The sequence below is a fragment of the Salvia splendens genome, chromosome 16 (genome assembly GCF_004379255.2).
Source record: "Salvia splendens isolate huo1 chromosome 16, SspV2, whole genome shotgun sequence".
NCBI lineage: Eukaryota > Viridiplantae > Streptophyta > Magnoliopsida > Lamiales > Lamiaceae > Salvia > Salvia splendens.
The window spans coordinates 2,820,552-2,843,607 of record NC_056047.1 but is presented as its reverse complement, the minus strand read 5'-3'; the positions used below and the strand labels follow the sequence as shown (position 1 = coordinate 2,843,607).

The window sequence follows — 23,056 nt, the reverse complement described above, 5'->3', positions numbered from 1 at the left end:
CTTTGGTAATGCCGAACTGATACTCTTCCTTGGGGACCGAACTGCTTGGTCGGCTTTTACCGAGTTGTAGGCTGGGGCCGAACTCTTTGGTAAAGCCGAACTGATACTCTTCCTTGGGCTTTGGGCTGATGGGCCGTCACTGCTATTGGGCTTGTTTAGTACGTACCCCATCACTACCCCCCCCGAAAAGCGAAGTGAATCACTTCGGCGAAGCGAGTCACTTCGGCATTCTGGATAAAGGTACGGGGAAGGCTGACGTCAGGGGACGTGCCTTGCGCGTGACTGCATTAAATGCGACAGTAAAATCCGGCCGTTGAATCCTGAAAAGGTGGGATTCGAAACGGTGCGATGATTTTGAAATCTTCTCCGAATCTGATAAATACGTCCTTTCTTCATCATTTGAACACTTTTGCTATTGCTTCTTCTGCATTCTCTCTGTTTCGCGTAAAAATTTCCTTCCGCTTTCAAGAATTTCTTCAGAATTTCTTCAGACTTTCAAAGAGTAAGAACTATGTCTTCTTCTTCTTCTTCTGAGTCAGGTAGCGGTAGGAAAGGGGATAAGGGGTCTTCTAGCCGGAAAGAATCGGGGAGAAGACCGTAGAGTATTTTCACAGCATCTTGAGTAAGGATACTGTGATATCCCTACACGAAAAATATTTTTTTCCTGGGGGAAGGTTGCGATTCCCGACGACCTTCATAGGGCTGACTCGCCGCCGGAGGGTTACGCCACCGTTTATGAAGCCGGCTTGGAATGCGGGCTTCGTTTCCCTCTTCCCCCTGCCTTTGTAGAGCTGCTTGATTTTTTTCAACTCCCTTTAGGTCAGGTGACTCCGAACTCTTGGAGGCACTTATCGGCCTTTGCTGCCGAACTGCGTAGCTAGATAAGGATCTGTCTCTGAGGGCAATCCTTAATTTCTTCCAGTTTAAGAGAAAAGGATCTTGGTTTTACTTGATCCCTTTACAGCCTTTTAGGGCTTCTGCAAAACCAAGTGGCAAAGTGGCAACATCGCTTCTTTTTTTATAATAGGACAGCGGCTCCGGGCTTTCCCTGGAGAGGCCGAAGTCCGTGATTCCTCATCCTCGGTTAGAACCGTTGGACGAGCTCGAGGGCGCTCAATAAGATTCCTATGATTAGGAAGCAGTACCTGGAGTCTGAGCTCGTCAAGGGCGACTTCGTGTTCGACTCCTCGTCTTCGGACGAAGAGGCTGAGGGTGAGGATTTCTTTTTTATGCATTACTGCCTTGACGACGAAAACTAACCTTGTTTTCTTGCTTTTTGGCAGTGAACTTGCTAAACAAGTTCGGTCGCAAATCCTCCGAATCTAAGGAACCGGAGAGGCCGAAAACCACCAGCTCGGCGTCTGATGCCGAGAAGAATCCGAAGAGGCAAAAGACCTCTTCTTCGGATCCAAAGAAGCCGGAGTCGACTTCGGCAAGTAGGAAGGGGAAGACCCAGAAGCCCCCAAGAGCGCCGGAGAAAGACGTGGTCTTGGCGCCTCCTTCGGAACATATCTGTGAGCCCTTTTTATGGCCCACGGACTTCGCCGAGGTGAATTCTCTTCTTGATTTTCTGGCCTTGCTTTTTTCCTGTATTTTTTGTGCCCCTCGGTTGACTTTTTCCTTTTTCCATTTTCAGAGGAACGATATGCTCTCCAAGCTCGTCGCCGTTGAACTCTCCAAAGCGTCCAACGATTATGCTGAGATGCAGAGGAAGTTGGCGGCTGCTCGTCACCAGGCCGAACAGGCTAAGGCAGACTTTGAGAAGGCCAGAGCTGCTAGGATCTCGGCCCAGGATGAAGCCCAGTTTNNNNGATTTTTTGTTCATCATTGGTAACCTTGCATCACTATCCGGCATCGGTTTTTTTTTTCCCCTGGTTTTCTCACTTTTCATTTGAGATCAAGTCGTCTAGAGCTTAACGTAGAAACGGCTTTGCAAGAAGGGGTTGGGCGGTGGGAGTCGGCGTCCTCACCATATTGGACCCCTAGGTGGATCATATGTTAAAGTGGATAAACAATGCAATGATAAATTGACCCCTATTCTAGGGGGTGTGGGTGGGTTGTGGGGAAACCCTAAGGGGGTGGGGTGAGATGTTTTTCAACCTTTTATGCTTTGTGTGGGCACATACAAATCTTAGCCCATTCACTTTCTTTGAGATGATTTTTTTGTTGTTGTTGCTGTTTCTATTGGATTGTGATTGTGATGTTACCATTTTTTGGTGTCGATGTGTTTTGCATTGTATGTGGACGTTATGTGTAGTAGTTATAGTGATAGGGCAATAGTGTGATTGAATTATTTTTGTCGGTTGATTCGAAGAGAGATACATTATATGTGACATACATAATCAGTGTTTTCAATAAGTGAAATTGTTCGATTGCTCTTGGATTAACTTGTCCTGAGATTAGCGGAGTAGTTAGAATCCATTATATTATTTATTAATCTGCTACTTCCTCCGTCCCGCTTTAGCAGTCCTAGTTGCTTTTGAGCACTCGTTTTGTAAAAATGATAATAAATAGTAAAGTGAAGAAATGATAAAGTAAGAAAAAATAATATAGAGAAGAATCTTGTCTACAATTATTCTCTCTCGTACTTTACCATTTCTCCACTTTAACTATTTATTATCATTTTTATAAACGAGTGCTCAAAAGCAATTGGGACTACTAAAGTAGGACGGAGGGAGTAAAATCTAAGTTTTGTTTGTAGTACTAATTGAGTCATAAAATAGTGTTATGCTATATCTTGTTAATTAAGTTGTTATTGCGTTTAGACATAGTAGTAATTTCAACATAAATATAAATAAATAAAAAACTTGGAGCTATATATATGTCTTACGAATGTGCTAATTTTATGTTTTGGGCTAAATTAAGGCCCATATATTTTTTAGGATCATAGGACTGCTACAAAGTATTTGGGCAATCCCTCTTAATGGACTTACTATTATATTTTATTTGGATCGTTTTATCTGCAAGGCCCATTTATTAATTTACCTCACTATACAGAATGTGGTTCACCAAAAGGTTGAACAAAATTATCCCAACCAAATAGCCTACAATATTAGCCCAATAAAATAGCCTCCAAACTAAGTTAATGTCGTAATGACACTAAAACATCGTAAATCGGAACTCGTAGGGTCACATAGTGAAGAGCCCGTCGATGACATTAAAAGTCAAGAACGATGTAGCTTGCATCAATGACAATAGATGGCAGATGAAGCACATAACTAGATAGGGCTTAGTAGAACCGATGCATTGATGATAACTTCAAATACAAGATTTAATGATTTTTTTCGGATCCTTATAAGCTTGTGGTGTGATCGATCTACCCCGGAACTTACATGAATCGGACACTACAACTCTACTAGTGAGTAAAGAGAGCTAGGTGAAGATATAAAAGAGGAAATAATTACCAATGCAATTATTTAGGTGGTCTCTATCTAAATGCCCTTTCTCTCTAATTTCTAATTGTTTACCTACCATACCAACTGTTTACCAGAAAATGTGATTTAGTGGACTCACTACTAACTTATTTTCATTATATTCCTATACTCTATTAAATAATTGTGACAGTTCAATGTTGTACAATTGGTCACTAACCCCACATTATTTTGTAATAAAAACGAGCAAATATAATTATATAAAATCATCTGCGCCTTTCATATACACATTTCAATAACAAATTATTAATCATCTATGGGTTGATGAGTTGTGCCAACTTACTATTTTTCAATAAATTCATAATTTATGTTTCCAATTTGGAAAATACTAGATTTAAAAAAAAATCAAATTTAAAGACTGAATCAATCTGTAAAGACTGTAATCATCAATTCAATGTGTATAAATTAAATTATTAATTGATAATACTCGTTTCAATATTCATGTCAGTTTCATGCAATATTATTCTAATAATTAAATTCTTAATTGGTAATCCTCGGTTCAATATTATAAGTATTCATGTCAGTTTCATTAACTGCAATTTATAAAATAAATATGGTCAAAAGTGTTTAACTAACTACCAACTCTGAAGTAAATTCCAAGTTATTTAGAGATGAAAGTTAATTGGGTGGATTCGAATAACCTACTTACCAATTACTTAAAGAAAAACTGGTCAAACAATTCCTGTACAAGTACTGACTTCTGACATGCAATCAGTAATTAAATTACATCAATGTTAGTCCCACTTTAAGGATGCCATAATCATGATTATCAAATATTTAAATAACACAATCAAACTATTGGATAATCAAACAATAAATAAATATATACTAATAACAGCTGGATAGAACTGTGATTATCTCATGAAAAGGTGATCTACACTTTCCGAATCGAATTAGTGGGTATTAGAGCATTAGCAATGGGGCGCCCTTAGGCGCGCCCTATGCACCGCCACATCATTATTTTTATCATCCTATCCTCCCACCTGCAGTGTGGCGCCTTAAGGCCCGTCCTATGCATTTTATTTTATTTAGAGGGAACATCATTTTAGGTCAACGAACTTTGCCAGAGTATCATTTTAGGTCCGTGAACTTTGAGTTAGTATCATTTTAGGTCCTTTTTACTATTTCCAAGTTTTTTGGGACGAAAATACCCTCAATACCTTAAAATATATATATTGTTAATAAATTTATCATATACTCATATTTTTTATAAATATCTTTACAATATATTTTTGACAAATTTTCTAAATATAATTTGACCTTAAATATTATCACTTAATTTTGTGACATGCAAGTAAAATTGCTTCTTCAATTTTTTATATTAATTTTTTTTAAAATTGAATAAAGAACTTTTCTTTAATAATAATAAAATTGAATAAAGATCTTTTTATAAATATCTTTACAATATATTTTTGAAAAATTTTCTAAATATAATTTGACCTTCAATATTATAATTTAATTTTGTGACATGCAAGAAAAGATCTTTATTCAATTTTTTTTTTATTAGAGAAAAGTTATTTATTCAACATTAAAAAAAATAAGATAAAAATTGAAGAAGCAATTTTACTTGCATGTCACAAAATTAAGTGATAATATTTAAGGTCAAATTATATTTAGAAAATTTGTCAAAAATATATTGTAAAGATATTTATAAAAAAAATATGAGTATATGATAAATTTATTAAAAATATATACATTTAATGTATTGAGGGTATTTTCGTCCAAAAAAACTTGGAAATAGTAAAAAGGACCTAAAATGATACTAACTCAAAGTTCACGGACCTAAATAAGATTTTCAAAGTTTACGGACCTAAAATGATACTTTGTCAAAGTTCGTAGACCTAAAATGATGTTCCCTCTTTTATTTAAATATTTAAATAACTACAAAAATTGGGAAAAAGCTTCATTTCATTTATAAAAAGTAATACATTACAATACGAATTAAATAACTATAAAAATTAAGGTTGCATCTAAGGCTTCAGAGGTCGGACTACCTGACTCCGAGGAACTAGAACTAGTGTCGTCGTGGTGGTTCATTTTGGTATGTGAGAGAGGTAGAAATATGAGAGATGAGAGAAATGAGAGAGGCGAGATGTTCGTATAAACAAGTGAATGAGAAACGAGGTTTAAATAGACAAAATTCGAAAAAAAAAAATTCAAAAACGCGTGCCATCGTCCGCCGAGCCCACTATGGTGCCCGATGGCGTGGACGATAGACCATCGTCCGCGCTTCTTCGGCGCCCGAAGCTTTGGGCGCGCCCTATGGCCAGCACCCACAATGGAGGAGGCATCGTCCGTGCCCGAGGACGATGGCACACATATGGCGTGATTTTGAAATCTAGGGTAGTTTTCATACGTACAAAATCAGATTCAAATGCCAATCAGGTAAAATTTTAAACACAAACAAATGAACAAGGTCCTAATTTGGAAATATCATGAAAGGTGATCTACAAGTCTCAGCATAGGATCGATGACAACTATCAAACTGAATTTAACAAAGGTTTATTGATATTCATGAGCAAACAGTTAGATTGATCCAAAAAGCTTACCAGACCCAAGCATTATTTCAAAATAACTACAGCATGGTTATTTAAAAATTCATGCTACTAGTAAATTACAAAAAGCCAATGTAAAGTGCAAACAAGTCAAACAGATTAGGCTTGAAACAAACGCAAGGGACATGTGCTTCTACTGTTTGTTGGTTTTTGATTTTATTTTTCGAATCTTGAAATTAATTTAATACATTACTTCATATTTTTGTCTGGCAATTAAGTGCGTCATTTCTAAATCATGTGAACAGAATATAATGGGGGGGCTCACATTCCATGCGCTAACCTCCAAATTTAATCATGCACCTCCGCCTTTTTCAAGCTGCCACGTCCTTAATTAATCACGTGTGGGCCCCACCAACACAGTTTGTAATTCTGCGCTGTTTTTTAATGCAAAAAAGAAAATCATTTCCATTTTTTAAATAAAGTAAATCATAATTTGAGTAAATTAGCAAAGCATACACGAATGAATTATACGAAGAATTTGAGTAAAATACATGCAGTAACTAATTATTTTAATTTGACCTGCATTTTGTGTGATTCTAAGCTCGGATTTCAAACTTATGAATTTATTAAATTATATATTTATGTGACATAAAGAGAATATAGATCAGTAGTGCTTGAGTTGAATCTAGTGGGAGAATAAATACTAGACAAAAGTAAGAGATAAGAATATTTATTTTATACTCCTACTTCTTTATCTCTTTCTGTTAAAGATCATATTTTGTGGCTAATTTCTTGGATTTCTTTTGCCATTTCCACATAGTGGTAAAAGCTCCAAACTTCAGCTTTGCAAAAAATTAACTTTGTTAAATAGAAAATCAACAAAATAGGAGTATTAAGCTCTGCCCAAAGCCACAGTAACTGATCTCTCTCTCTCTCTCTCTCTCTCTCTCTCTGCAATCAAGAAAGAAAAATTATGCGAATGCCTATTTGCAGACACAAGGCAGGATTTGCCGGATTATGGCTCTGTGAATGCAAACATTTGTATATACATGTTTATTACTAATAAACAAAGTAATTCTCTCAGATACAGTGTCAGGTGATTCTTCCATTCTCTGCATATTTCTGCTTTGTTTTTAAATTTGTGGATTAATTATTTCTGCATACAGAATTGCGATGTGGGTTTTTTGCTTTGTTGGGTTTATGAACACATTAAAATAATTTGTTGAATGCCCTTTTTTGGTGGTGGGGGGAGCTTCTTTTGTGGGCTAATTTTTATGCTGCATATTATATTTGTATTTGTATGCTTTATTTCGAAAAATTGGATCTTGAAGCTGATGTGTGGTTCTTGAATATCCGTACAGAGTTCGGTATGAGGATTGAAGATAATCAGGAATGCTGATAAGATTTTGGTTGATGTTTGGCGAAATTTGTTGATTTCCTGGCCATTCATTTCCTCCCCTGTATCTGGTTGAAGAGTGATTTGATTTTTTTTTTTTCTATTTTGGGAGATTTTTGAATCTGAGATATCTGGAAATAAAGGAATTTTTGGTGATTGGGGGAAATTAGTGGATGGCAATGGATGAAGAAGGAGTTCTTGGCAGGAATTTAAACATGGAAGGTGGGAGTGAAGCATTGGGTTTGAGGGTGGAGGAAGATGAAGACGATTTCAAGAGCTGCTGCGAAGATGAGGATGAATTGAAGGAGAAGGAAGATCATGTGAAGGTGGATTTAGATGAGAATGTAGTTAAAATGTATTTTAAGGGTGTGTCTGTTATCTGCCCCGGTGATTCGGGGGCTAGGATTTCTGGAATCGGGGTGGTGATCGAGAGGCTGGGATGTTCGACTCTGGTTCAGGTCCAGAAGAAGCTTGATTTCTATGTAGAGGAGCTGGTTGCAGAGTGTTTGGCATTGCTGGATGGTTTCTCTGAGGCTGCACAGCACGAGGCTAGACGCGTTTTAGCCTTCACGGATTCTGAAATCTTGCATAGTCAGGTGAGGAGCTGCTAAACCTAAACCCCCAAATTCACGTTCTTGCAGAATTCATTGTTGAAATATATTGATCAAGAATTTTTTTGATACATTCAATGTTGAATCTTTTGTGAATTTCTTTCTCAGATTGTTGATAATAAGGTTGTTGAGAGTCCTCTTTTGGCAGCATTGGGTCAAAGGATCATGGAACAGGCATGTAATTTTGAGACGTTTGTTCTAAAACTCGTCCCAACTAGTGACGTACTCAAGGCGTTAAGTTTAGCTCAAGTTGCTGTTGGTATAGTCTCCTCTCGTTGTAACGGGGAGGAACCAATGGAGAACTGCTCGATTTGCTGCGAGGAGAAGCTCTCCTCGATGATGCTCTCGTTCAAATGTTCCCATAGGTTCTGCTCCCACTGTATGAAAACCTATGTGGAGGGGAAAGTGGATTACAGTCAAGTGCCAATCAGATGCCCTCAGTTGGGATGCAAGTACTGCATTTCGGCTTCAGAGTGCAGGACATTTCTTCCCGTTGCCTCTTACGAGTCTCTGGAGAGAGCCCTCGGAGAAGCAGACGTGCTGAGCTCTAACAAGATGTACTGCCCGTATCCTACCTGCTCAGTGCTGCTTGACCCTTACGATTGCTTGTCGACTAGGGCAAGCTCGTCGAGCCAGTCGGACAACAGCTGTGTGGAGTGTCCCGTCTGTCAAGGGTTCATCTGTGTTGATTGTGAGGTGCCGTGGCATTCTTCCATGACCTGCGATGAGTATCAAAGGCTCCCGTTGGAGGAGAGAGATGCCTCTGATTTGACCCTGCATCGTCTGGCCCGGAACAAGAGGTGGAGACGCTGCTTGCAGTGCAGGACGATGATCGAGCTAGCTCATGGCTGCTACCACATGACTTGCTGGTAAGATGATTTTGTTATCTAGCGTGACAAATTAGTACTACCATAATCGATACTACGACACGAGTTTTAATGCACGATTGATAAAGTAAGAAGGAGATAGAAAGAAAAAGTGGTTGAAGTTATGTTAGTGAAGAATGAGTCTCACCTCATTAGAGAGAAAAAATTTCCTAAAATAGGAAGTTTCTAATTATAAGGGATAGACCAAAATAGAAGTAGTTTCTAGTTTTAAAGGACGGAGGTAATGTTAGGGTTGATTCTACCTCCAAATAAATCAATTTTCAGTCGTTCTGATGCATAACACGATTGTTAATCGCCCCAAATTAATGCTGACGTGGATGCTTGAAACGTCTAGATGGCTTAACGACGCTTCAGTACATGGAACCAGAATTGGGCGAAAGCTCGTACAGTTAGGCAAAGTTACCCCTTGATATTACCCGTCAAGAGTCGATAATTTCAAGCTCTTGCTCGTGTCTTTATTGTTCGTTGGGTTTCGTATTGGGGTTATGTGTTCCGCTCATAATTCACGTTGAATTGGCATGGTTAAATGCTGAAAGAGACGAACGAGGCAATTTTGTGTGCTCGATTCTCATCCCATTTCTCCTTTTCAGGTGCGGGCACGAGTTCTGCTACTCGTGTGGGGCAGACTACAGGGACGGGCTGCAGACATGCCACTGCGCGTTTTGGGAAGACGATCACTCAGAGGAGATGGCCGCGTACCCTACCCAGCAGCTGGAGCAGTGGGCGTGGGACTCGTTTGCGTCACTCCCGATGACAATGGACGCTTACTCGGATCAAGAGCGGTCGCAGCTGGCCCTGATCCAGAGGTTCCTTGCCGGAGGGTTCGGTTTGAACGAGCAAAATCCATATCAAGCGCCCCCGCAGTGCACGGACTCGTATGCAGATGCGATGAAGGATCTGCATCAGCTGCCTTGGCTCGAGAGGTTCGTCTCTGTCATAAGCGATAACTACTACGAAGACTACATACAGTGACGCTGGAACGTATATAGGAGAGGTAGAGCACCTCACTCTCACTCCTTCGGGGCTACCTTTCGGTATTGCTTTAGCTTCGTAAACCGAGCTCGTGCTAGTGCTCGTGCTCGATTACATCATATGTATAATGATCGAGATTTCTGTCCGATTCTTGATGAACAGATTCAAGAGGAGAGATATGAGAGGAAAATATATTGTTATCGTCATTGAAAAGCAAAATGAAAAAGAAATTAATACTCCATCAGATTTCATGTTATACTCCTACACTCCTACTGGTTCACCTCTTTGTTGTACACTTGTAGTAGATCACGTGTTCTTAATCTAACAAGTAGATTTCCACCTATGTTCTACACAGCATTATTTTAATGATTTCGCAGTGTTATTCGGACCCACCGAATTGGTTGGACAATTTAACCATATTGAAATTTTAGTTCAGTTAACAACATTATTACTACTCCTATATCCTCTACTTTTCTCTTTCAATACTTTAGGTGCTAGCCCAATAATCGATATTTTATATCTTTTCTCGTCCTATTTACACACTCCGATAGTCGTTATTTCTTTACTTATACAACACAGTCAAACTACGTTGACCGGCCTTATATTTCAACAATGGAAACAAGGTTGTCCATGTACTGGATTGGAGCATCTATATATGGAATGTTGGTATGGTGTAGTGATACAACAATTGTTAGATTCGTATATCTTTACTCCATACCAAGTTGATATACTTGATATTAATGTAATTATGCACGTGAAATTGAACACACAAGACGAATTTATGAGATTCGGTTTAAAACATACATCCACGGGACAAAGATGATCTTTATTATTAATATGATTCAATGAAGAATGTCTACACAAGAATACTCAATATTCTATATCCATCACTAAACTCTAAACTTAGCTATATAGAAACTGCCGTTGAAATAGAGCAGAAGCCGTCTTAGCTCAGCTGGTAGAGCGCGTGGCTTTTAACCACGTGGTCGTGGGTTCGATTCCCACAGACGGCGATATTAATTTTTTTATTATAACTAGTTAACTACAAAACCACTTCGCCACCCTTTCCGTTTTGATTGCATTTCTAAACAATATTTTTGTTGCTTTGCTTATTAACAATGTTTTCTATCTTTATGTTACTTGAACTTAATAAAATTTGCTATAAAATTATTTCAAAATTAATATTAATTAAAATAAATTTTGCTAATATTTTTTAATATCTCAATAATTAAATTAAGGTAGCCAGACCGTAAGTATTCACTAATTATCTTCCTATTTGACATTAATAATAATAATAAAAAAAAATAGGAGTTCGTCATTTTTTGTAAAATAATTTTGAAACTTCAAACCCTTAATTCTGCAACTGATTCTTCTTCAATGGACGGCGATCGCCTCAGTCGCGGCGGCGGCGATCAGAGACCGAGCGGCCAACAACTCCGGGTGAGTCTCCATGATTCCGCTACTGTTATTCCGGATAGTCCTAACACAGTGGATCAATGTTTTTGCCTGACAGCCGGCGGCAGAGGCGCCGCAAACAAAATACAGACCACCGCACCTCCGGATCCCGCAGTCTAGCAATGCCGGGGGTGAGCATCAGTCGCCGCCGCTTCAACGGCAGGGTGTGGGCCGGTCTAGCGAGAGCGCTCCTGCTCTCACTCCCCAGCGAACTTCTATACTTCCTATACGTATGATTTTGCTGTTTTCCCCTCAATTGTGGTCTATAAAGTAACAAATCGATGTATTTTGCCTTGATTCTATGATTTTCTCTCCATTTTTTTTAGTTTATTACTGTGATAGCTTACTTGCCTCTTATTATGATGAATTGATTGTTGTTGAGATTTTTCCTCTGTTTTTGCTTTAAAAATATATCAGGACTGGTTTTTTGTGAGTGTAATTGCTGATTCCTTTGTACTACTACGGAGTATTATTTTGGTTGTATGATTTTCTGGATAGTGCTGAACTTGGAAACTTTGAATTGTTGAGCATTTCAGAACGGCAGCCCTTGTGGAGCGCACCACCACAACAATCCGAGAACAGAATTTTACCTGTTAGGCGGCCGGAGAGCAGGTCCATTGCCGGAAGATCAGTCAACCTACTAGTAAACCATTTTCTTGTCAAATTCAACCCAAGGAATACCATATACCATTATAGTTTGGATATCAGACAATTAGTATCGTATGAAAAAAGACCGGCAAGAAGGTTGAGGAACACGGGTGGACTTCGTTTGATACTGAACAAACTCTTCCTCGATGATCAAGCGCGGTTTCCAGCTAATCGGACTGCTTATGATGGTGAAAAGAATCTCTACAGTGCAGTTTCGCTACCCACTGGCCAATTCAGAGTGGAGCTATCGGCTGAAGACTTGTCTACTCAGACATACGTAGTTTCGATCAAGATAATGAATGAGCTGAAGCTTTCCAAGCTGGAAGACTATTTGAGTGGTAAGGTGCCTTATGTGCCTCGTGACATACTGCAAGGGATGGATATGGTAATGAAGGAGAATCCTTCGAGGTATAGGATCTCCATTGATAGATACTTTTACCCTTCCAGTTTCAGGGTCGAAGATGATATTGGGGGTGGTATGGCAGCATATAGAGGCTTCCAATCAACTTTGCGGCCTACTGCCCAGGGCCTTGCATTGTGCTTGGACTGCTCGGTTATGTCATGCCGCAAGCCGTTGCCAGTTGTAGAGTTCCTCAAGGAGCATATACCTGAATTTGATGGAGCATTTCTTGATTTGCACTTGAGGCGGAGGGTTGCACATGCTTTGAAAGGGTTGACAGTTAGAGTAACTCATCGTCGTACCAAGCAGCAGTTCACTATAGCTGGGTTGACTGAAAAAATTACCCGTGATCTTTGGTTTGATTTTGTTGATCCCAAAGGACAGGATCCTACTGTCAAAGTCAGTCTTGTGCAATATTTCAGGGAGAAATATGGGAAGGTGATTGTTTACCAGGATATCCCTTGCTTGATTCTCGGCAGAAATAATCGTACAAATCATGTTCCGATGGAATTCTGCATCTTAACTGAGGGGCAACGGTACAGAAGAGAGCTTTTGGATGAATCCCGACAGGAGAAAATGAAAGAAAAATGTTTGCCTCGGCCACCAGAAAGGAGAAACACAATCAGTGAGATGATGCAAGATCATGATGGACCCTGTGGGTGCGTTTCATTAACTTTTTCTGCATGTTTGTGTGTTATCGTATGACATCTAGCATCATTCTGCAATCTGATTAGCATACTTTTTTTCTTTCCATCTCCATATTTTAATCCTTTATGTGCCGTCCAGTTCAACTATTTTTCCCTGTATGTAGTTCGATTTGGAACTATTGCTGTAGTTGTTTTGAGGAAATAGTTATTATCTTGACTTGAACTCTGCTTGTCGATGTCTCTTTGATGGCATTGTTTGAAATTAAACGTGAAATATAAGCTCGCAATTAAACTCTCCAATATTTTTTGTCTCAGAGATGTCACTCGAAATTTTGGATTTCAAGTTGAGAAGAATATGACATCTGTAGAAGGTCGGATAATTGGCCCACCAGATTTGAAGCTTGGTGCCGTTGATGTAGTAAGAGTTGAAGACGAGAAACGCCAATGGAACCTGGCTGAGAATTCTGTTGTGGAAGGAAAACGAATTGATAGATGGGCCTTGATTGATTTCAGCTTTCTTGATTTTCCAAAGCTCAGAGCAAAGGATTTCATCAGCAATCTGAGAAATCGATCCAAGAGTTTAGGAATCGTCATGGAAGAGCCTTTGCTCTGCCATTCAACCGGCATGCGCGACTTCTCTTCAGTGAGCAGACTGGAAGAGCTTCTCAGAAATGTTGTTCATGAAGGCAACAGAAAATGTTGGAACAAATTGCAGATAATAATTTGTGTCATGGCTGAGAAACACCATGGATACAAATACCTTAAATGGGTATCTGAGACGCGAGTAGGCGTTGTAACTCAGTGTTGCTTGTCCAACCATGCGAACAGAGGAGATGACCAGTTTCTTGGGAACCTCTGCCTCAAGATAAACGCAAAGCTTGGAGGAAGCAACGTGGAGCTCACTCGAAGACTTCCTCATTTCGAAGAGGAAGATCATGTTATGTTCGTTGGTGCTGATGTTAATCATCCACTCTCAAAGAAATCGACCACTCCATCTATAGCTGCCGTCGTCGCCACAGTTAACTGGCCTGCTGTGAATCGCTACGCCGCACGAGTTTCGCCTCAAGACCACAGAACCGAGAAGATTCTGGACTTGGGGCCCATTTGCAGGGATCTCGTCAACACGTACCACCAGCTCAACGGGATTAAACCCAAGAAAATCGTTGTTTTTCGCGACGGAGTGAGCGAGGGGCAGTTTGATATGGTGCTGAACGAGGAGCTATCCGCCTTGAAGAGGGCCGTATTTGACTATCATTACCAGCCAAGAATCACCCTCGTCGTGGCTCAGAAGAGACACAAAACGCGCCTCTTTCTCGAGAATCTCGGGGACGGAAGCGCCACGGGGAATGTGCCTCCCGGGACGGTTGTTGACACGAAGATCGTTCACCCGTTCGAGTTCGACTTCTACCTCTGCAGCCACTACGGGCGGATTGGGACGAGCAAGGCCGTACGGTACTGCGTGCTGTGGGACGAGAACTCCTTCTCGTCCGACCAACTGCAGGAGCTTATATACAACCTGTGCTTCACGTTCGCGCGGAGCACGAGGCCGGTGTCGCTCGTCCCTCCGGTGTACTACGCGGACCTCGTAGCCTACCGCGGGCGTCTGTTTCAAGAAGCGGCAAAGGAGTTCCAATCTCATTCCGTTCCGGCTTCGAGGCCTCGCACTTTCGATCTAAGTTTCTATCAACTCCACCCTGATCTTCGGAACATCATGTTTTTCGTTTGATGTGCTTGTACACTGTAGAGTTTGTGTGTGAATCTAAAGACGTGAAGAATAATCGAGTTATTCGAATTCACGATGAAAATGCACAAATTGTTTTTGTTTGTTTTGTTAACGTATTCATCTTATGATAAGAATTATGATGTGATTAGGCAGTAGGGATAATACTTTGGAATTTTAAGTAAAGTATGATGTGATTAGGCACTAGGGATAATACTTTGGAATTTTCAAGTAAAGTAAAAGAATAGAATAAAGTGAATTATCAAGAAAGAGTACATGTCAAGACTGTTGGTCGGTGGGTCCCACAGTACTTGAGTCAATCAAAGTTGACGTCATCTGCTTAAACTACAAAGTCGTTTGTCGTTTCATACTATTGTTAGACTATGCTTTCGCAGTTCCTGTATACTGTAGCATGCTAATCCATGCAAGTAACTGATTTTCCTTTTGTATATTTTCCACGCACTTTCGTTCTTTATCCTTTTCTTTTTTCAACACTCCTTTTCTTTTGCCTATTTACTTACTACTCCTTCTAAAATCTTTTGTTACCTACATTGTAACTTTAAAATTTGGACAAACATGTTTTGACAACATCAACTAAAATAACGTAATTGATGGCCGCAAAATTAGAATTAAGTAGTAATATTTTGGTTGCAAAACTTGACAAATCAATACAATAGCACAATATTTTAGAGTTGACATCGAGTCGGTATTGGTTTGGTGAGAGTTTAAGAATTTATTAACAATTAATGATATATTTTATTTGAGAAATAATATGCCATGTACTTTATGTGAGCTCAACACTACTCTCATTTTATGTACATTTAACATTGTTCGTTTCGATTTATATATTTAGTTCAATTATAATATATTAAAAAATGTTATTGAAGTTTTTAATTTCACAAAATTCACGAAAATCAAATCTCGATTTGTTTGTTTATTAATTTATTTGAAGTTATAAAGAAAACGAGCAAATCGAGATTTGATTTTTATGAATTTTGTAAAATTAAAAACTTCAATAACATTTTTTAATAGATTAGAATCAAACTAAATATATAAATCGAAACAAACAATGTTAAACATACATCAAACGAGAGTGGTACTCACATATAGAGCTCGTATAAGGTACGTAGCACATCATTTCTCTATTTTATTATAATCCAAAATACTACGTTTTCTTTTGAAAGAAGCAACGCATAATTACTTTTCCTGCGTAATGTGTATTCATAAATAAGATCATTTTTTTTTATCATACATTCCTCAACCCACTTAAATCTCAGATCATTTTTTTCTCTTCCACTCAATTTTCCCAAAAACAAAATGGCCGGCGGCAAATGCAACCTCGAACGCGGTGGCAGTGGCAGTGGCGGAAGAGGAGGACGCTGGCATAACCAGAATAAACCGAATCGTTACCGCGGCGCACCTAAGCATGGATCTCCCGGTTCAGATAAACCAGCCCCCGCCACCGCAGGTAGGAGGTGCTGCTCCGCGCCGGATCAGCCTCCTCCGCAGCACGGTATGTTAATAACGGACACACATGTACCAATCAGGGGCTTAAGCCCCTAATAAATCTATTTTTTTTTTAAATTTCTATCTTATAAAGTAGTTCAATTTATGCAGATTTTGTGTAGATTGTAAGATAGAAGCTCCTATCAGCAATCTACATCACCTAAAAATATACTAGTACTTTCGAATAAATTTTACTTAGCAAACATAGACCGCTCTTGATTACAGATCTCCACCGTGAATTTTCTGCATTGATCGATTCATCTCGTTCGTGAAATGCTTCAATTGATTACAAAATTCAGCGATTTAATTGACTAATTGTTGAACGATGTAGGAAATGAAGTGTTGATTCGAGTTCGCGGATGCGGACTAGGAGAATTCTGCTGGTCGATATCGGTGCAGTGGTGGGGCCGCTTGTTGATCTCCTTGAGCTACTCGCCGGGAGAGTGATGATGCGAGCCGTCATGTGTTAACCTCCCTCCTATGCATAAACGCTTCCTCTTCGCAGATGACACGTTTTTATGCATAGGAAGTAGTTTGTACGTGAATCTAATTGGACTAGGTCCAAGTTTGAGTGACTTTCCAATGTGTGAGATGTTTCTATTTGTGTGTGTGCTTGTTAGTTTGTACGTGAATCTAATTGGACTAGGTCCAAGTTTGAGTGACTTTCTAATGTGTGAGATGTTTCTATTTGTGTGTGTGCTTGTTAGTTTGTACGTGAATCTAATTGGACTAGGTCCAAGTTTGAGTGACTTTCCAATGGGTGAGATGCTTCTATTTGTGTGTGCTTGTTTTTTCCTTAGCATCAATCTCAAAATGTACTTAATCGATTGAATTTGGGTTATGGAGTCATCATTATGTTATTTGTGCGCCATATTGCACTCTGATAGGTTGTCAAGAAGCTACTCTAATGCTAGAATAATTAACCATGGATTGAAGTGAGATTATAATAACATAAATAGTTTTTATATATACTAAACAAAATTAAATATTCTGGCACATAAAGTTAAGTTGTGGGCTATATTGCACTAAACAAAATCAAATATACTAACTTCTTGAAGACAGTGTATACAGTACTTTTTACTAAAGAAGATTGAGACGATCACAATTTTTAATTTACCACACTTAATTCGGTAATATATTTAAGCAAGTAGCAACGATCAAGTTGTAGCATGATAATATCTTTTTATCCACGGTTTATCAAATTAAAAAAGAATAATAGGTTGTAACAATATTTTGATAAAATTCTAATTTGACATATTATTAATTTAAAAATCAGTTTCAGAAGTATTAATCTAATTACACTCTGGCCCAATTCAGTATACTTATCGGCTAACATTATTTACAACTTGTCATTGTTTTTTACTGAAATGGCATGTAATCAATTGAATTTGATTTAAATACGAAACAGAGTCACGAAATTTGAAAATTTTCCTCATACATAAACCACTATATATGTGGGCTAACTTTTACACACAAAATATGTTGTTTTTAATAATTTTGACGTAGGCAAAAAGAGAAAAATAACGTGGGGGCCATGTAAATAGTGAATAATTTATTAAACAGAGTAAATAGGTAGGTCCGAAATTAGTGAATATTGATAAAATTATAATTTTATACAACATTAATTCAAAAATCTACTTTCACAACAGGTCCAAAATTTATTTGCAAGTACTACTGGTAGTAGTGTGCAAAAGAAGAAGAAAACGCGTCTCAAGATAAGTATCCATGAAATTGAATGTAACAACTAATTTTGTCGTTTATTACGTCAACTTCTACTCAATTAAATAAGTCTTGGTCTATGCGTGACATGTTAAATCCCTAGTGGAAAATTTTCCAACATTATAACGTAACTTTAGTTTTAGTTCTTTACTTTGATGAATATAAACGTTCCTTACTTATTAATAAGATCATACAGATTTTATTTAAATTAATTATATTATTTCTTAGTACTATTAAATTACTCCTACTTATATATCCAAAGATGTAATAAAAAACAATTTGGCTTGAATGATTTACAGTTTAATTTGAACATAATTGTGCATTTAATATTTTCATAAATTTGCACATATTTAATTTAAAATTTTGAACTTTAATAAATTCTTAAAAGGGTAAATATGTAAAATGTTACTACATTTTAAATTAATTAATATTCATAAACCGAAATTTTAATAGGTCCATTATTGCTACTCAATTATGTAAATTATAAGCTACTATATTTTATTATTATTATTATTATTATTATTATTATTATTATTATTATTATTACCATTATCAAGGTATACATTGGCGTACCTAATGACTATTTTTCGCGCTGATTTATAGTCACTTCAATAGATGGCACAAGTGACATCACTACTGTAGTACTGTACTTTAATACAACGTCTATTAACAAAGTGTCAATACAAGCTCCATGTATGTCTATTCACGAGTAATATTTTTACATTGGATATTTTAGGAAAAATACATGTAGCAATTTCTAACATTCAATACAATTATCTTTATTCTTATCTAAAATACAATTCTCTTGAAATATTTAATGTGACATGTAATAAAAACAATTATCCATAGAAATAAATCATGAACAAAGTGGGCAAGTGCCATAAATAAATCATGCCTTACAAATTAATATAATCCTATCTTCGAAATATATTGACTAAATACTATATAAGTCACCTATTCAGTATTCCATACATAAATTTTTATTTAAAAACATACTGTAATTCATCCTACAAACCAGGGCCCACCACTGCACCACGACCCACACACGACATTCAGTTTCAAGTTTAGAGCCTATCTGTTTCTCAGTTGCTTCTAAAACCTTAACGGATCTTTCTAGAATGTCCCAATCGGATTCCCATTCTACCCCGCGAAATTTAATCATATTCTAGTAAATTACTCATTAATTTCACTCATGCTTCCTCACTAAGCAAGAGCCCTTTTTCGTCCAATGAATTTCCACATCGTACCTTAATTAATAGGCGAATCCTATTCCGCTTAATCATCGCTTTACTAAATCACCTAAATTCTCTGCTCTTAAATTCGAAAATCCTTCGCTTTGCTTGATTCATTACAACAATGGAAAGTAACAGAGGCGGTAACTCCGGGCGCGGCCGTGGCCGCGGCGGCGGTCGGCGCGGTAACTACGACGATCAGCAACAAGGAGGCCGTGGCGGCGGCCGCGGAAGAGGATACGAGGGTTCCGGCCGTGGATCCTACAACCAGCCTCCCGCTCGGCCGCAGCAGTGGGTTAACCGCCCTCCGCCGCAGTCGAATCAGCCTCCGGCGTGGGGATACAGACCGCCGCAGCCGCAGCCGCAGCCGCCTCCTGCTCAGTCAGTTGCTGCGGGGCCATCCACGTGGACAGGAAGGCCGTGGGGCCCTCCTTCCTCCGCTCAACCCGTTCGCCCCCCTCCTGCTTCTCCTTCTGCAGCTTCTCCTCCGGCGCCGGCGCCAGCGCCAGCGCCAGCTGGTATGTGTTTTCAGTTAACAAAAAAATCTATTCCTCAATCGATGTATTTATTGATAAATCCATTCCTCAATTGGTATGATTTTCAATTCCACAGTTGAAATTCGGCGCGAATCTGAGAAACCTCTTTCCCCGAAGAGCAAAGAGGGGCAGATTGAGGCAATTCGCCGCCCCGATCACGGCACCCTTGCCGTCCGCAGAATCAACCTCGTCGTCAACCACTTCCCGATCTCCTTCAACGCCGAGGCCACCGTCTACCACTACGACGTCGACGTGAAGCCAGTTTCCTCCGACGGCAGCCGTCCGGCGAAGAAACCACTCCGGAAATCCGACCTCCGCTTCATCAAAGACCTCGCGTTCCCCGGCGCCGCGCTTCTCAAAACCGTCTACGACGGCGAGAAGAACGTCTTCAGCGCCGTCCGCCTCGGCGAGGGCAAGTTCCGCGTCGACGTCCCCGAGGGCGAGGACGTCCGATCCGGATCGTACACCTTCACCATCAAGCTCGTGAACGAGCTCCCCCTCTCGAAGCTCAAGGACTATCTCAAGGGGAACATCGCTCAGGTTCCTCGCGACACATTACAGGGGCTGGACTTGGTGATGAAGGAGAATCCGATGAGGAAGCGGATCGCTCTCGGCAGTAGAAGCTTCTTCTCGGACCGAAACGCAGCTGATCTCCGCGGCGGCCTTGCAGCTTACAAAGGCTTTATCCCGAGCCTCAAGCCCACGGGCCAGGGCCTGTCTCTATGTATCGACTACTCCGTTCTCGCGTTTCGGAAGCCGTTGCCTGTTATTGAGTTTCTGAAGCAGCATTTGAATCTGAGAGGTGTGAATGAGTTCCCGAGGGCGGGGAGGGATATCATCGAGGTTCTTCGGGGATTGAAAGTGAAGGTGAATCACCGTCGTACGAATCAGAAGTATACGATTCGAGGGCTGACGAGAGAGGTTCCTCGTGATTACTTTTTCGAATTGGTTGATCAAGAGGGTGGGGCGCCACCGAGGAGGGTTAATCTTGTTGATTATTTTAGGGAGAAATGGGGGAAGGAGATAGTGCACCGGGATATTCCGTGTTTGGATGTGGGAAAACCGAACAAGCCGAATGTCATACCTATGGAGTTCTGTGTGTTGGCTGAAGGGCAGAGGTTTCCGAAGGACAATTTGGATAAGGATACTGCTGTTTACTTGAAGAAGCTTACTCTTGTTAAGCCTTGGGAGAGAAGGGACAACATTTGTGATATGGTGAAGGCTGAGGATGGATGTTTTGGGTATGAAATTCTGTCTTTCTTTCTTACATTGTTAGTTGCTATCATTCTTACATGATTACATGGTAAAGTTTGGATAGTGTAATGTTGTTTGCTAGATATATATAAGCTGTAGATATGTGATCATGTGTTTTTATTTGGTGTTTTTGTAGAATTGTTTATGTTGTTAGTTCCTAACATTTGTAGATGTTTACTTTATGTGCTCAACTTATATGAATATACTTTTTTTGGGTAAAGTTTGGATAGTAAATTCTTTTTAGTAGATATACTGATGTAGTAGTTATATGTTAGAGGATATTTTGTGGATTTGATTACTTGTTTGTGATGTGATGGAAGTGTTCAAAATTTGATTGTTTGAATTGGTTATTTGTAGGGAGATTGCTAGGAATTTCGGGATCAGTCTTGATACAAACATGACGAAGGTTGGAGGCCGAGTGATAGGTGCTCCGGAGTTGAAAGTAGGTGGTTCGCGTCCAGTAAGAGTGGATGCTGAGAAATGCCAATGGAACCTTGTTGGGAAATCATTCCTGGATGCGAAGTCTATGGACTGTTGGGCCTTGTTGGACTTCACGCAAGGTGACCGTTACAATGGGCTGATGGTGGGTGCTTTTGTAGACAATCTGAGAGGTCGGAGCAGGAATCTGGGCATTCAGATGGCTGAGCCTGTTGTGTATCGTCTCACTCGGATGCAGGATCTCTCTTCTGTGGACAGGCTCGAGAAGATTCTCAAGGAGATTGTGAGTGAGGCGTCCAGATTGAGCAAGGGGAAGAAGCCGCAGATGATTGTCTGTGCGATGAGTATAAGGGATCAGGGGTACAAGTACATTAAGTGGATTTCGGAGACACAGATTGGTGTTGTGACACAGTGCTGTTTGTCACAACCAGCAAATAAGGGACAAGATCAGTATCTTGCTAATATTTGTCTCAAGATCAATGCCAAGTTAGGAGGGACTAACTTTGAAGTATCTGGGAAGCTTTCGGGTTTCGAGCCGACTGACCATGTGATGTTTATAGGGGCTGATGTGAATCACCCTGCACCTATGAACAAGGAGTGCCCGTCTATAGCTGCAGTCGTTGGTACAGTGAATTGGCCTGCTGCGAATCGCTATGCTGCGAGGGTGAGTCCCCAGAAGCATCGATGTGAGACTATCAAGAATTTCGGGGCCATGTGTTTGAATCTGGTGAATGCCTATGCTCAGCTCAATAGGGTTAGGCCGAGGAAGATTGTGGTGTTTCGTGATGGGGTCAGTGAGGGGCAGTTTGAGATGGTGCTCGGGCAGGAGCTGCTAGATCTGAAGGCGGCCATTTACAGCGATGATTACCAGCCGCCAATCACAGTGATAGTTGCTCAGAAGCGGCACCAGACACGCCTCTTCGTTGAGAACAAGAACGATGGTGGCCAGACAGGGAATGTGCCTCCGGGAACTGTGGTGGACACCACAATCGTTCATCCTCATGACTTTGATTTCTATCTGTGCAGCCACTATGGGGGGATCGGGACGAGCAAGCCCACTCACTACTACGTGCTTTGGGATGAGAACCGGTTCACATCCAACCATTTGCAGAAGCTCATATACGACATGTGCTTCACCTTCGTGCGTTGCACCAAGCCTGTGTCGCTCGTTCCGCCCGTCTACTATGCTGATCTTGTTGCTTACCGGGGTCGGATGTTCCAAGAGGTCGCATTAGAGAAAGACCCCCGAGGGGCCTCATTTGATCAGAGCTTCTACAGCATGCACACGGATCTGTTGAACAACATGTTCTTCGTGTAGAGCGTGGGAGACGGAGAACACCCATGAAGACGTCCAATCTCCTTTTGAAGGGGTTTGTGCGTGAATCTAATGGGTGTTGCTTCGTGTATCGTAGCGTCAGCCAACATGAAGCAACCCCCATTTGTTTTTGTTTTTGCTTTTGCTTTTGCTTTTGCTTTTGCTAGTGTGTGTGCCTGTTTTATCTGGTTTGGTGTTTGCGTTGAACTCTGTTGTTTTGCTGTGTGAAGTTTGTTTTGGATGAAATCTTCTGTCGTTGTTTGGTACTATTTTCTTGTTGAATAAAGACCGATTGTGTTCGAATTACGTTCCAAAATGTTGTTTTATTTTCGATTTTCACATGAGACAAACCTTTTTAGGTTTAAAGAGTCCAAAACTAGCATTAATTTTGCAC

General features: G+C 39.9%; 4 protein-coding genes and 1 non-coding gene across 5 annotated transcripts; all 5 read left to right on the top strand.

Moving 5' to 3' along the window:
• Positions 1-6,632: 6,632 nt before the first annotated feature.
• On the top strand, positions 6,633-10,036 carry LOC121772002. Its single transcript, XM_042168915.1, has 4 exons — positions 6,633-7,022; positions 7,288-7,918; positions 8,042-8,802; positions 9,411-10,036. Exons 2-4 carry the CDS (start codon positions 7,496-7,498, stop codon positions 9,790-9,792), a joined length of 1,566 nt encoding a protein of 521 aa, XP_042024849.1. The 5' UTR covers positions 6,633-7,022; positions 7,288-7,495; the 3' UTR covers positions 9,793-10,036.
• Positions 10,037-10,732: 696 nt separating this feature from the next.
• Positions 10,733-10,805, top strand: TRNAK-UUU. Its single transcript has one exon. It is a non-coding gene; the product is annotated as a tRNA-Lys (tRNA).
• A 298-nt stretch (positions 10,806-11,103) lies between these two features.
• Positions 11,104-14,777, top strand: LOC121769778 (protein argonaute 2-like). Its single transcript, XM_042166536.1, has 4 exons — positions 11,104-11,232; positions 11,306-11,477; positions 11,784-12,954; positions 13,258-14,777. The coding sequence occupies exons 1-4, from the start codon at positions 11,170-11,172 to the stop codon at positions 14,666-14,668; spliced, it is 2,817 nt and encodes a 938-aa protein (XP_042022470.1). The 5' UTR covers positions 11,104-11,169; the 3' UTR covers positions 14,669-14,777.
• Positions 14,778-15,905: 1,128 nt separating this feature from the next.
• LOC121770849 lies at positions 15,906-17,028 on the top strand. The gene is made up of 2 exons (XM_042167625.1): positions 15,906-16,175; positions 16,500-17,028. Exons 1-2 carry the CDS (start codon positions 15,980-15,982, stop codon positions 16,613-16,615), a joined length of 312 nt encoding a protein of 103 aa, XP_042023559.1. The 5' UTR covers positions 15,906-15,979; the 3' UTR covers positions 16,616-17,028.
• A 2,125-nt stretch (positions 17,029-19,153) lies between these two features.
• Positions 19,154-22,972, top strand: LOC121772758 (protein argonaute 2-like). Its single transcript, XM_042169973.1, has 3 exons — positions 19,154-19,637; positions 19,732-20,896; positions 21,267-22,972. Exons 1-3 carry the CDS (start codon positions 19,244-19,246, stop codon positions 22,663-22,665), a joined length of 2,958 nt encoding a protein of 985 aa, XP_042025907.1. The 5' UTR covers positions 19,154-19,243; the 3' UTR covers positions 22,666-22,972.
• Positions 22,973-23,056: the final 84 nt, after the last annotated feature.

Coding starts and splice junctions, on each gene's coding strand:
- LOC121772758 (XM_042169973.1), top strand. CDS start 19,244: ATGGAAAGTAACAGAGGCGGTAACTCCGGGCGCGGCCGTGGCCGCGGC. Junction 19,638..19,731: donor GCCAGCGCCAGCGCCAGCTG/GTATGTGTTTTC, acceptor TCAATTCCACAG/TTGAAATTCGGCGCGAATCT. Junction 20,897..21,266: donor GCTGAGGATGGATGTTTTGG/GTATGAAATTCT, acceptor GGTTATTTGTAG/GGAGATTGCTAGGAATTTCG.
- LOC121769778 (XM_042166536.1), top strand. CDS start 11,170: ATGGACGGCGATCGCCTCAGTCGCGGCGGCGGCGATCAGAGACCGAGC. Junction 11,478..11,783: donor AACTTCTATACTTCCTATAC/GTATGATTTTGC, acceptor TGAGCATTTCAG/AACGGCAGCCCTTGTGGAGC. Junction 12,955..13,257: donor GATCATGATGGACCCTGTGG/GTGCGTTTCATT, acceptor TTTTTGTCTCAG/AGATGTCACTCGAAATTTTG.
- LOC121770849 (XM_042167625.1), top strand. CDS start 15,980: ATGGCCGGCGGCAAATGCAACCTCGAACGCGGTGGCAGTGGCAGTGGC. Junction 16,176..16,499: donor TCAGCCTCCTCCGCAGCACG/GTATGTTAATAA, acceptor TGAACGATGTAG/GAAATGAAGTGTTGATTCGA.
- LOC121772002 (XM_042168915.1), top strand. CDS start 7,496: ATGGCAATGGATGAAGAAGGAGTTCTTGGCAGGAATTTAAACATGGAA. Junction 7,919..8,041: donor CTGAAATCTTGCATAGTCAG/GTGAGGAGCTGC, acceptor TTTCTTTCTCAG/ATTGTTGATAATAAGGTTGT. Junction 8,803..9,410: donor TGCTACCACATGACTTGCTG/GTAAGATGATTT, acceptor TCTCCTTTTCAG/GTGCGGGCACGAGTTCTGCT.